The sequence below is a fragment of the Aulonocara sp. 'chitande type north' Nkhata Bay genome, linkage group LG22 (assembly GCF_057382095.1).
Source record: "Aulonocara sp. 'chitande type north' Nkhata Bay isolate Kocher_YH1m ecotype deep benthic linkage group LG22, A_spYH_male_GT1.1, whole genome shotgun sequence".
NCBI classification, from domain to species: domain Eukaryota; kingdom Metazoa; phylum Chordata; class Actinopteri; order Cichliformes; family Cichlidae; genus Aulonocara; species Aulonocara sp. 'chitande type north' Nkhata Bay.
This window is the reverse complement of record NC_141364.1, coordinates 18,902,389-18,915,647: the sequence shown is the minus strand read 5'-3', so window position 1 is coordinate 18,915,647 and position 13,259 is coordinate 18,902,389. Positions and strand designations below refer to the sequence as shown.

The following is a 13,259-nucleotide window of genomic DNA, read 5'->3' as shown; positions in this document are numbered from 1 at the left end:
GACAGTATATAAAATCAAAACAGATAAAATCAGAACAGTAGATAAAATCAGTAGTTAAATGTAAGTTTTGAAATTTAAGCTTAAAGTGTGGATTTGGTGCTTTATTCAAATGCAGCTGAGAACAGGTGAGTCTTCAACCTGGATTTAAATAAACTGAGTGTTTCAGCTGATCTGAGGCTTTCTGGGAGTTTGTTCCAGATATAAGGAGCATAAAAGCTGAATGCAGCTTCTCCGTGTCTGGTTCTGACTCTGGGAACTGATAAAAGACCGGATCCAGATGACCTGAGGGATCTGGAAGGTTCATACTGGGTCAGGAGGTCATTGATGTATTTTGGTCCTAAACCATTCAGAGCTTTATAGGCCAGCATCAGAACTTTAAAGTCTATCCTCTGACGGACAGGCAGCCAGTGTAAGGACCTCAGAGCTGGACTGATGTGGTCCACTTTTTTGGTCTTAGTGAGGACTCGAGCAGCAGAGTTCTGAATGAGCTGTAGTTGTCTGACTGATTTTTTAGGTAGACCTGTAAAGATGCTGTTACAGTAATCAAGCCTACTAAAGATGAATGCATGGACTAGTTTTTCCAGGTCCTGTTGAGATATCAGATCTTTTATCCTTGATATATTCTTGAGGTGATAGTAAGCTGACTTTGTTATTGTCTTAATGTGTTTTTCTAAGTTTAGGTCTGCATCCATCACTACACCCAAATTTCTCGCCTGGTTTGTGGTTTTTAGATGTATAGATTGAAGTTCTCTGGTGACCTGTAATCGTTTTTCTTTGGCGCCAAAGACTATTACCTCAGTTTTGTTTTTGTTTAGCTGGAGAAAATTGTGGCACAACCAGTCATTGATTTCCTCAATGCATTTACCAAGAGCCTGTACAGGGCCTCGGTCTCCTGGTGACATTGTGATATATATTTGTGTGTCATCTGCATAGCTGTGATAGTTTATTTTGTTGTTGTTTATAATCTGTGCCAGTGGGAGCATGTAGATGTTAAACAGAAGGGGTCCCAAGATGGAACCTTGGGGAACTCCACATGTAATACTTGTCTGCTCAGATGTGAAGTTACCTATTGATACAAAGTATTTCCTGTTTTCTAAGTATGTTTTGAACCAGTTTAGTACAGTTCCTGAAAGACCTGTCCAGTTCTCCAGTCGTTTGAGTAATATGTTGTGGTCAACTGTATCAAATGCTGCACTGAGATCCAGTAAAACTAGGACTGACATTTTTCCACTGTCTGTATTCAGACATATGTCATTAAACACTTTGGTCAGAGCGGTTTCAGTGCTGTGGTTCTGTCTAAAACCTGACTGGAAGGCATCGTAGCAATTATTCTGTTTTAAGAAGTAACTGAGCTGTTGAGAAACTGCTTTTTCAATGATCTTACTTAAAAACGGGAGATTTGAGATCGGCCTGTAGTTGTTCATTTGTGTCTTGTCAAGATTGTCCTTTTTCAGTATAGGTTTGATTACAGCAGTTTTTAGTGGTTCTGGAAACACACCTGATAATAAAGAAAAGTTGACGATCTGTAACAGGTCTGACTCTAAAGTCTTTGAGACCTTTTTGAAAAAACTTGTTGGCAGGACATCTAAACAGCAGGAGGAGGAGTTCAGTTGACCTAAGATGTCCTCCAGGTCTTTGCTGTTAATAGGTTGAAACTGTTTCATGGTGTTTAAACAGTTTTTTGGTGGACACAGTACATATCCTGGATCTGCTGTTGATGTACCAATTGCTTGTCTAATTTTTTGGATTTTTTCAGTGAAGAATTTGGCAAAGTCATTGCAGGCCATGGTCGAATGAAGTTCAGCTGCCACTGACACAGGAGGGTTTGTTAACCTGTCAACTGTAGAAAATAAGACCCGAGCATTATGGCTGTTTTTAGTGATGATGTCAGAGAAGTAGGACCTCCTTGCATTCCTCAGTTGTAAATTATAATTGTGAAGTTTCTCTTTATAAATGTCATAATGAACCTGGAGGTTTGTTTTTCTCCATCTGCGCTCAGCTTTCCTACACTCTCTTTTTTCATTTTTCACCAGTGTGGAGTTTCTCCATGGAGACTTTTTCCTTCCAGAGATAACCTTCACCTTAATGGGAGCAATAGTGTCCATTACATTTAACATGTTAGCATTGAAGCTATTGACGAGCTCATTGACTGACCCTCTGGGCAGGTCAGGTGTTAATGGGAAGACCTGGTTAAAAATTGCACTACTGTGTTCAGTTATACACCGTTTTGTGATCACTGTTGTTGATATATTTGTGTGGGCTGAGATTTTACTTTCAAAGAAAACACAGTAATGATCAGACAGGCCCACATCAGACACAGTAACCTTTGAAATGCTCAGGCCTTTGGAGATCAGTAGGTCTAGAGTGTGTCCTCTATTATGTGTGGCCTCTGTTACATGCTGAGTCAGCCCAAAGTTGCCCAGAGTGTTACTCAGGTCTTTAGTCCCTTTGTCCTGAGGGTTGTCCACATGAATGTTAAAATCCCCAACAATAATTACACAGTCAAAATCATAAGGTAGGGTCATAAGGTCCGGATCGAGGCCTTCCATAGTAAATATGCTGTATTTGAATATGTCATATTCAAAGCCTTCTTCTTTGGGAGAGCAGATCTCATCGGACACAGGAACGCTGCCGGGCTGCAGAAGGAAATCCATCTTGCGTCTGTGCCTTAGAAATTGTGACGGACTCCACCTCTCTGCTTTTTTATTCTCCTCCAACAGATGGCGCGCTTCCGGAGGTTTCCCCCCTCCCTTCCCTTCTCAGGATGCAATTCGACACGCTTAACAACAGATGGCGCGCTTCCGGAGGTTTCCCCCTCCCTTCTCAGGATGCAATTCGACACGCTGGCGCGCTTCCGGGGTTCCCTCCTCCCTTCTCCGGATGCGGGGGGTTTCCCACCCCCCCTTCTCCGGATGCAATTCGTCACGCTCATTACACACTTCCGGGGGGGGAGGGGGGGGTCAAAAGGTCGTGATTAGGGCCATCAATCACTTCGGATTAAATTTTGTCATAAACTGTATGGGAATATCTCTCTTCTGTATTATAGGAAAATAAAATACTATTGAAAGAAACTGTTCTCTACAGGCAATAGGAAGTCACTCTTTTTTTCCCCATTACAAGCGCCGGTGCAGCTTAAGAAAGTAAAATTACATCCGCTATTGTAAAAAAAAAAAGAAAAAAAAAAGAAATACAGAGAAAATTGTCATAATATTGAAACAGAATTCAAACTATGAGTTTGTGGAAAACTAACTGCCGCTCTGTCTCTCTATACAGCACAGAGTCAACTGCTGCTGCATCACCCCTATGCTTCAGGAACCCTCTCTGATCTCCCCCCCCCCCCGGCAACCATACCCCTCCCCTCATGCTTATGGAACATGACGCATCAGGTCTGAAAATGACTAGACACTTCCGGAGTATTTCCGGTAGGGTCGCAAGGTCTGGATCGAGGCCTTCCATAGTAAATATGCTGTTGCTTCGGATCAGTTACTGTAGACGGTGACGGGGGTGTCGCTGATAATCTGTCGCTGATAATCTGATAAGTATGTGGCAGGGACTAAACACAATCACAGACTTTAGAGGGAAAACCAGCACACCGCAGACCACGGCCTCTCTGTGTGAGGATCTAAACGTATTCTACGCTAAATTCGACACAGCGAACACCATGAGACCGGACAGTGTGCACACCGCGGATGACGTCAGTGCGCACACTGTGTCTGAGGAGGATGTGCGGAAGTGCTTCAGGAAGGTGAACGCACGCAAAGCTACTGGTCCGGACGGGATTCCCGGCCGCGTCCTCAGGTCATGCGCGGCTCAGCTGGCTGGAGTGTTCACGCACATCTTCAACCTTTCCCTCTCTCTGTCTGTAGTCCCAGCCTGCTTCAAAATGGCCACCATCGTCCCTGTACCCAAATCCTCCACCATCTCCTCATTGAACGACTGGCGACCTGTAGCCCTGACCCCCATCGTAAGCAAATGCTTCGAGAAGCTGGTCAGGGACTTCGTCTGCTCTGCACTACCCGACTCACTGGACCCTCTACAGTTTGCATACCGCCACAACAGGTCCACTGATGATGCCATAGCCCTGACACTACACACTGCCCTGTCACACCTGGAGAAGAGAGACACGTATGTGAGGATGCTGTTTGTAGATTACAGCTCAGCATTCAATACCATCGTTCCCTCGAAGCTGGACAGGAAACTGCAGGATCTAGGACTGAGCAGCTCCCTCTGCAGCTGGATCCTTAGCTTCCTGTCTGACAGACGCCAGGTGGTCAGACTGGGCAGCATCACCTCATCCCCCATCACACTGAACACTGGTGCTCCACAGGGGTGTGTACTGAGCCCTCTCCTGTACTCACTCTACACCTACGACTGCACAGCCACTAACAGCTCCAACATCATTGTGAAGTTTGCGGACGACACTACAGTGGTGGGTCTTATCACCAACGGTGATGAGACGGCTTACAGGGAGGAGGTCAGCGCCCTGACCCACTGGTGTCAAGACAACCATCTCACCCTCAACGTCGCAAAGACAAAGGAGTTGATAGTGGACTTCCGGAGGTGCAGAGAAGTACACACCCCCATCACCATCAACGGCGCTGCTGTGGAGAGAGTGAGCAGCTTCCGGTTCCTTGGAGTACATCTGGCTGAGGATCTTACGTGGTCAGTACACACAAACAAAACAGTGAAGAAGGCGCAACAGCGCCTCTTCTTTCTCAGGAGACTGAAAAGATTCGGCATGAGCCCCCGCATCCTCAGGACCTTCTATCGCTGTGCCATTGAGAGCATCCTCACTGGATGCATCACCACCTGGTATGGCAACAGCACTGCCTACAACTGCAAAGCTCTCCAGCGAGTAGTGCGGTGCTCTGAACGGATAATTGGAGGTGAGCTTCCCTCCCTCCAAGACATCTACAGGAAGCGGTGCCTGAGGAAAGCGGGGAGGATCATCAAGGACTCCAGTCACCCCAGCCATAAACTGTTCAGACTGCTTCCATCAGGAAGGAGGTTCTGCAGCATCCGGTCCCGTACCAGCAGACTGAGAGACAGCTTCTTCCATCAGGCCATCAGACTGCTGAACACGTCATAGACACCTCAGCTTCACTACTGGAACTTCAACATTATGCACTCCACACTGTATATAAATGCCACTTGTTTTGCACATATTCAACTCTGTATATTTTATATATTTTATTATTATTATTATTTTATTTTATTTTTTTACTATTTAATTTGTAAAAATGTGTACACACACACACACACACACACACACACACACACACACACGTAGGAAAATATTTAGTATACACATCCAGAAATGCATACACTATTATATATTGTACATATATTTATTAGTTTCAGGTTGGCCATTCTTGTATTTTGCTCGTTTGTGTTGTTGTGTTTGCACATCTCTGTTGCTTGTGGGGCTCGCACACAAGAATTTCACTCGCATGTGCTGTGCCAGTGTGCCTGCACATGTGATGTGACAATAAAAAGTGATTTGATTTAATCGACGAGGACCACTCGCTGCTGCTGCCTCCCATGCTAGCGGCCTCGGGAGAGCAGATCTCTTCGCCGTCCAAGTACACAGGAACGCTGCTGGGCTGCAGAATGAAAGGATCCATCTTGCGTCTGTGCCTAGAAATTGTGACGGCCTCCTCTCTGCTTTTATTCCCCTCCCCTGCCGCAGACCCCTCCCTCCCTCTAAAAACTTTTTTCTTTTTTTTCCAACAACAGGTGGCGCAACAGGTGGCGCGCTTAGGGGATCAAATTACACACTTCCGGGGGTTTCCCCCTCCCTTCTCCGGTTGCAATTCGTCACGCTTAGGGGATCAAATTACACACTTCCGGGGGGGAGGTCAAAAGGTCATGATTAGGGTCATCAATCAAATCGAATCAAATTTTGTCATAAGCTGTAGGGAGTATCTCTCTCATATGTTACCTCTTATACAAATGGCTATTGTACCACAATTGACCAAGCCTATCCGTTGTATCAGCAGACAAAATAGTTAAACTGAAAGATGCTTTTTCCCCTTGCTTTTCAGGAGGATATCAGACTACCTGTCCAATATTATATAACCCTCATTAAGCCCATACTTAGGCAACTGCCTTTTGTGGTTTTTGTTCAGAACTGGAAAAAAACAGAAAGTTGCATGTTACCTTCTCCCCAAGAAAGAAGAACTGTTATTTTAATCTTGCTTACAGGCCCGGCCCTAACCAATCTGGCGCCCTAGGCAAGATTTCAGGTGGCGCCCCCCTACATCGGCAGTGTAGTGTATGTACTCACAAGAAACCGAATAGCTTTGTCTTTGACCTTTTTTTTTTACTTAAAGAAAGCAAATTCACAATCAGAATAATTAACAAGATAAAAAAAATATATGAATAAATAAATGAATACAAAAAATTAAAAAATTAATATATGAAATACAATAACACCGCTTGATGCTGCTGCAAAACTGGTGGGTTGTGCTGCTGAGGTGGAGGCAACAGGAAGACCGCTTGATGCTGCTGCATCATGGCTGGGTTGTGCTGCTAAAGCTGCATCACTGGTGGGTTGTGATGCTGAAGTGGAGGCAGCAGCGGTAGATGTGGTAGATGGCCCAGGGGTGGGATTTAGAAACTTCAACAGTGCATCTGAAGAGAGGAGTATGTGACACCACTGAGTATTAAAGTCTAATAATAAAAACATATGATTCCAGGAATAAAATGAAATTATATAATATAAATGAAAAACCAAAGAGATATATGTATGATGTTAACTGATATGCAAATTAGATTAGATTCAATTTATTGTCATCATTACAGTGAAATGCTGAATAGCAGAATGCAAAGTAACAGTATAATATCATATGAGAATGTTATGTTATGATTATCTTTGACCGAATCACAGCAGTGCTCATATTAAAAAACAGCATTCCCTCTCATGTGATATTGCTTAATTAACATTAATGATGTGCACTTTAACAACTAGGCTTACAACTATAATATATACAGGGGTGGAAAAGTGACTATTACCTGCAGGGTAAACGTTAGCTAACCAGAAGGCAATAACAATGTAAACAAAAAACACCTGCTTAAAAGATGAATACAAATGAGGAAAGGTGGGAGTACTGTAATTACCTAACGTTATATTATTATTTTCCATAACAATTTAGCCCCCTCCACAATATTAACTGACGTTAAAACAGTTAACTAGCTATTTATTGATTAGCAATTAGCGAATCATGTAACATTAGCTTAATGCTAAAAATTTAGGTTACTATCACATTCAGACAAATAATTTCATGTAGGCTAACGTTACCTACCTCTGTCTTTTTCTCGTTTCTCCTCCTCTTCTTTTCTCTTTTTTCTTCCCTGGGCACCTGACAGTTTTGGCCGTTTTGACATCTTGTGTTGATTTTTTGATGTGGTGACGTCCAAAAGGAACCATGATACGGGGAGGGAGGGGGCGCACCGTGCGGGGGGCGTAATGTTGTAACAAATAATATTTCTATTAAATAAGCTTTACTTTGCATTTTAATTAACGTGGGATTATTTTTTGTATTTAGAAATAATAGTACCAACTTTTTTTTTTTTTTCAACATTTGTGGCACTGGCGTGGCGCCCCCTGATGGACGGCGCCCTTAGCATTTGCCTATACGGCCTATGCCACGGGCCGGCCCTGCTTGCTTATTAAAAGCGTATCTTATTTGTTGATATTTGTCACTGTCCGTTCGTCTTATATTCATTTTATTTTCATGTTGTTGTTGTTTTAGGAAACGAAGGTCACACGCACTGAAACTTGGTATCTGAGTAAAAATTAATGGTAAGCGGAACAGTGTGTTGTGTTTTATGTGTCAGGGTCATGTTTTATATAATTATTTTTGGCACACTGACTCCTGGCTGAATTATTTACCAAGCCCCTCTGTTTGTGGTAATCTGGTAACATGCACGTCTAGTGATTTCTGGCACTATTATACTTTTGTAGTCGACTCTACTCCCAAACAGAAGTCCGACAACAAATTTGTCATACGAGTTCATTTAAGGACGATGCAAGCACAAATTTGATCAGAAATGAACGAATTTGATCATTGTACGTAGACTTTGCAGTATCACCTCTTTGACCAGGTCAGATTTATTGTAGCAACGGCCCCTAGCAACGCACGGGACCCATGGAGACTGCAGTGTCTGAGTGAAGGAATGCAAATCTACAACAGTCGATAACACATAGACAACAACAAGAAATCCAGAAAACAAAACACAGCTGGTGGTTTATGAATTTCAAGGATTGACTTCACATCGTTGCTTTAAGGTGAAAATGGGATGCATGAACTCCACGATCACCGCGGTCCAAACGCTGACAGTGAATGGAGACGAGGTAGGCTGGGTGTCCCACCACCCACTAGTAAAACCGGGGACAGGACGCTAGAGCTGGTGTTTGTTTGTGACAGTTTTTAAAGAAAATTCATAGAAAGTTGTAAGGGAAGTGAAATTTTCCTTTTGAACATAGATATTTATTATGAAGTCTTCTCTCTAGCAGGGGAAAAAAACATTTTGTTCCTTTTTTTGGAAAAACAGCAAGCTGAAAGACTGGTATAGCCCAACTCTCTCACATAAACTATAAAGTTAAGGCAACAAGGGCAGGTGCCTTCACAATGCTTCTTCTTCTGTGGTACGAACCTGAGTAATGATGGTTAAGTCCTATCAGACCAGCTTCAGATGTGTCAAGGCAAAAAGAAAAAAAAAGTTTGGCAATATCAGTGTTAATATATCTTACTTTTTATAAAGACTAAAAGTTTGGGCTTGCTCTTAAAGGCTGAAGAAGAATCCAGTTTCGTCTCATTGCAGTTTCCCATTAATTAATTCTTAATGCAACTTTTGTTGTTGTTTTCAAAAATGTGGATTATTTATACACATATATATCTATATATATACATATATATATCATTATTAGTATTATTATTATTATTATACGATTATAATAAAGAAAAGAAGAGACAAATGAAAAGACACATTTTTGGTCATGTCAGTTGCAACAGATTTGATAAAAGTGGTTTCCCCTCTAAATCTCATGAATGAATTTATATTTCACACGAACCTCATAGTTTATACCATAGTTGAAAAGCATTCCTTAAAAATACAATATGGGGCTCAAAGAAATCAACTTTTTATGTAGGTTTATTTCACACTGGACTTGTGAACTTGCGCAGTAAACTGTAGTTGTGTTTTATGCTGCCGGGTTAGTTTAATCAGTACCAGTGTACACTATAAGAAAATAAAAGGTGAATATGTATTTCGGTGTACTTTTTTTTTTGTAAAATGTAGCTGATTGAGACTGTGAAGTAAACCTATATGACAAATTGATAATACGTTAACACAGATGTTACCATGACAAATTCATGTCTGTGATACCACAGGAATGATGTCAGGATTTAATAATGTCCCCTTTCTGCATTTATTTTCTGTGTCTGTGCTGTCAGGATGACACAGGAAGTAAGGTCAGCGGTCGTGGAGACTCAGCTGTGTCAAAGGGCACAGCAGACAGCGGGGTGGTGATGGAGAACAGAGAAATACCTGGTGACATACCTGGAGCAGTGCCCCGAACACTCCCTCTTCTAACATCAGAGAGCATCAGAGAAAGTGAGTGGACAGATTTACACAGGACAGTGAGTGTGTAGTCTGACTCATCAGGCTGTAGAGAAACAAATCAGGAACAAATGGGCCACTTTAAGGGTGCCATGTCTACAGCTAATATTTATGGAATATATGTATGGAACATTAATCAAGTCTGGTGAATGGAATATTAGGATTTCCATGGCCTTTTTTTCAATACCAAGAAGAGCAATGTCCATCAGCAGATGGGTCTAGATAATTCCACATGTTGCACACTGTGATCTGCCTTCCTCTTTCCCAGTTTCACTCTCTCAACTGTTGAGAAAATATCTGGATTTGCTGATAAATCTTAACCTTCTACCTGTTGCCTTGACCCACTTTCCACTCAGGCAGTTATATCCTGTTTATTTTGTTCCTCTCTCACTCATTGAATAACTGACATTATCCATTTCTCCCTAATCTCTGCCTTTTTCCTTTACCTCTAGCTGTGATAATTCCAACTCTTAAGAAATCGAGTGTAGACCCATCACCTTACTGTCACCTTACTAACAGTCATCTCTATGAGCAAATTGAATCTGGTTTTCAGCACCTTCACAGTACAGACAGCCCTGGTCCTTTAAGCCCTTTAAGTCTCTCTATCTCTCCATCTCTCACCTCCAGGTCTCCCTGATCTTTTGCACATCACCACTCCATCCTGTTCTCTGAGCTCCTCATCCTCTGTCATTCTCATTATACCTTCTGCACTCCTGACGACCATGGGCATTAGAGCTGGCAACCGAGTGGCTCCTCATCTTTGGAACTCGCTCCCAAATCACATTCGGAACACTGATTCTCTCCCTCTCTCTATAACCACTGTTAAAACACATCTGTTTAAGCTTGCCTATTCCGTTTTATTTTAATTCTGTGATGTATTGACTTTTTTTTCCGATGATGTCTTCAACTGTTATTTTATCTATACTGTGATTTTGTTATTTATTTGCTTGTAAGATGTCCTTGAGTGTATAATATGTGTTTGTTTATTTCTTGTTTTTTTGTTGGTTTGTTTTTCCAGACGTACTTCTGTGGGATAATGAAATAACTGAACGCCAGAAGTCCCACAAGATCCTGGAGGAACTGCTGAATCAGGGCATCATCCCAAAGGAACAGCACAGAGAAAAGAGCAGCAGGGTTGGAGAAGCTTACAGCATCATGGTGAGTACCTGGTGTGCACAGCATGGTACGACCTTACAGGCCAGTTATCTGACAGCTTTACTGCAAATGGAGCTTTACTTTTAGTAGAAAGACAAGCACAGTGATATAAACAGGGTACATATTCTAAAAGATGCTTTTTTTTCTCAACACATCTGACAAAGCGAAATAAAAACTTTTTCCATAGCCTGACTGCTACTGTCCCTGAATCTGTGGCATCCATAATAATGCTGCGGTTCAACAAACTTTTACTAAAGAAAAAGAAAATAAGGAAGAACACCATGAACCAAGCACAAATGAGCTGCCTGATTCCATCTTTGCCCATAAACTCATACTCATAAGCTAAACTATCCGTCCATTCCATTCTGCATATTAAATTCAGGGTCACGAGTGTGGGGGGTTGGGGGCTGGAGCTTATCCCGTCTGCCATAGGGCGTGAGACGTGGTACAGACAGGTTGCCTGTCTAAAAAGATGCATGAAGTGTTTTCTGTCATTTTCTGTGTTTGTATGCATCAGCTGGACGACAATGAAGGTGCCTGGCGCAGGCCTCCTGCCAGACTGGAGTCTCTGAAGGTGAAGAAAGCTCAGAAGCTACACACCAGAGAAGAGTTTGAAGAGAAGATCCGGCTGGCTGAAGAGAGACGCAAGGTGCCGTGTCTGCATGACCATTTTCCCCAACACCTCAGCTCTGTCATGTCTTTTGATTTGTTTTGTTTTTTACCAGAGTTTTCTTAAAAAAAAAATCTTGCACTCTCCACTCTCTTTCAGTTAAAAGAAGATAAGCTCAAGATGCGTTTAAGGAGCAAGTCTGCACGTGTCCGTGTCCCCGCCATCATCTCCAGCACCGAGAAAGACAAAGACATGTCCATCACCCCTGTGGAGACGCTAGCGGCACCACATCCCAGCCAGGTGATGCGTGAGGCTGCAGAGGGAGGAGAGTGGGTGAGAGAGGATGGAGATGACAAAAGGGAGTGCGAGGAAGAGGCGAAGAAGGCAGGGAAGAGAGAAAGGAGAGAGGAGGGAGGAGATCACCGAGGGGAGGGTGCAGAGAGGGAAGTTGAGAGTAGAGAAAAGGAAGAAGAAGAAGAGATGACCCAGGTGCAAGAGTTCACAGCCTCAGGGGAGCTGGAGTGTGATTCTAGCTTCCAACATGCAGATGACAAAGAAGAAGTATTTTAAACTATTGCACAAATCAGCCATCAATCAGCACAAGGGGGTACGGGAAGAGAAACTAAGCCAAAAATACATTCATTTTGCACAGTTGAGAGTTGTTTAAGCTTGTAAAATAAATGTATTAGCAATGTGTACAATGTATATTTAATGTGTGACTGAACTTAATGTTGAAGCTGTGAAGGTTTGCAGAAGAAAAACATGAAAGCACATTGGAACATGAGGGTTTTCCATTAAATTCAACGCATTTTACCTCACTGAACACTTTAATAAAGATTAATTGATGCACTTCATACCAAAAGACCAAATCGATTTTTGTGAGTGCTTTTGGTTGTTTGGTCTTTGTTTGTTTTTTTCACTATAACTGAGAGAAATTGCTGTGTTATCCTCTCACGTTGCTGTGAAGGTTGTACTCTGTGCAGCTGTTCTGTTGGACATAAGGTGGCACTGTTTCAGTGGGTTAAATGTGTGCTGCAGCTTGTCTTATAGAAGAGTTAGCGCACCTCTTCTATAAGACAAGCCATGAGTGCTTTTGGCAACATGTGAGGAAGGGCTTGGTGTAAAAAGATGTGTTTAAGGCAAAGTAGGAAATCCCCATTTTCTCGTTTTTTATGGTTCAGAGAGTGTGTGAAAAACAAGTGTGTAATCAGTCATTTATTACAATCCATAAAATGTAAAAGCTTTAGAGGTTAACCACAAAAAAAACCAGAACATCAAAACATATTTTTGAATGAGAGGTTAGGGCTGAAACCTAAGTGTGACTGCTGTGGCCATTCAGCTGTTTCCTTGACCTTTGACCTTCAACTTTCCTTTGCCTGACTGGCAAATGATTGACAGATATTTTAAGTTTTAATTTCTCTAAAAACAGCCAATATGGAAACAGCATTTACAAAGTGGACTTAATGTTTGCAGTGGTTCAAGGTTCCTGGTGATAAAGAATAAATGAAGCTTTCATTGGGGGGCGGCATATTGTTAGAGGATTCAGACTAGTCAGCATGCTGCAGAGACAATAAGAGCATGCAACCTAACCGGATCCCCATTGTTGAGCTTGAGAAACCTGATATCAATCCCCCTTTATTCTGACTTTTAAGGGCGTGTGGCTGCATTAATAAAACAGCAAGTGAACGGAGACACGGCAGAAAGGCGCTTTATCAGGTTGCATTTCATTGTGATGTGACGTCCTGCAGGTGGAGGTGACAACACTGGCTCTTGTCATTCTTTTAGCTGGAAGAAGACAGATTTTGGTTGGAGGTGAATAAAAACGCAATTAGTAATCTTTACTGATCTGTGTTTCATAAAGTTTAGACTG

General features: G+C 42.3%; 1 protein-coding gene across 2 annotated transcripts; it reads left to right on the top strand.

Annotated features, from left to right (window-relative positions):
* Positions 1-7,761: 7,761 nt before the first annotated feature.
* stmnd1 (stathmin domain containing 1) lies at positions 7,762-12,243 on the top strand. 2 transcript variants are annotated; one of them, XM_086279814.1, is made up of 5 exons: positions 7,762-7,804; positions 9,459-9,618; positions 10,643-10,782; positions 11,297-11,428; positions 11,549-12,243. In XM_086279814.1, the coding sequence occupies exons 1-5, from the start codon at positions 7,802-7,804 to the stop codon at positions 11,957-11,959; spliced, it is 846 nt and encodes a 281-aa protein (XP_086135940.1). In that variant the 5' UTR covers positions 7,762-7,801; the 3' UTR covers positions 11,960-12,243. The 2 variants fall into 2 exon arrangements, with proteins under 2 accessions (XP_086135940.1, XP_086135939.1); XM_086279813.1 differs by lacking the exon at positions 7,762-7,804 and adding an exon at positions 7,859-8,356.
* Positions 12,244-13,259: the final 1,016 nt, after the last annotated feature.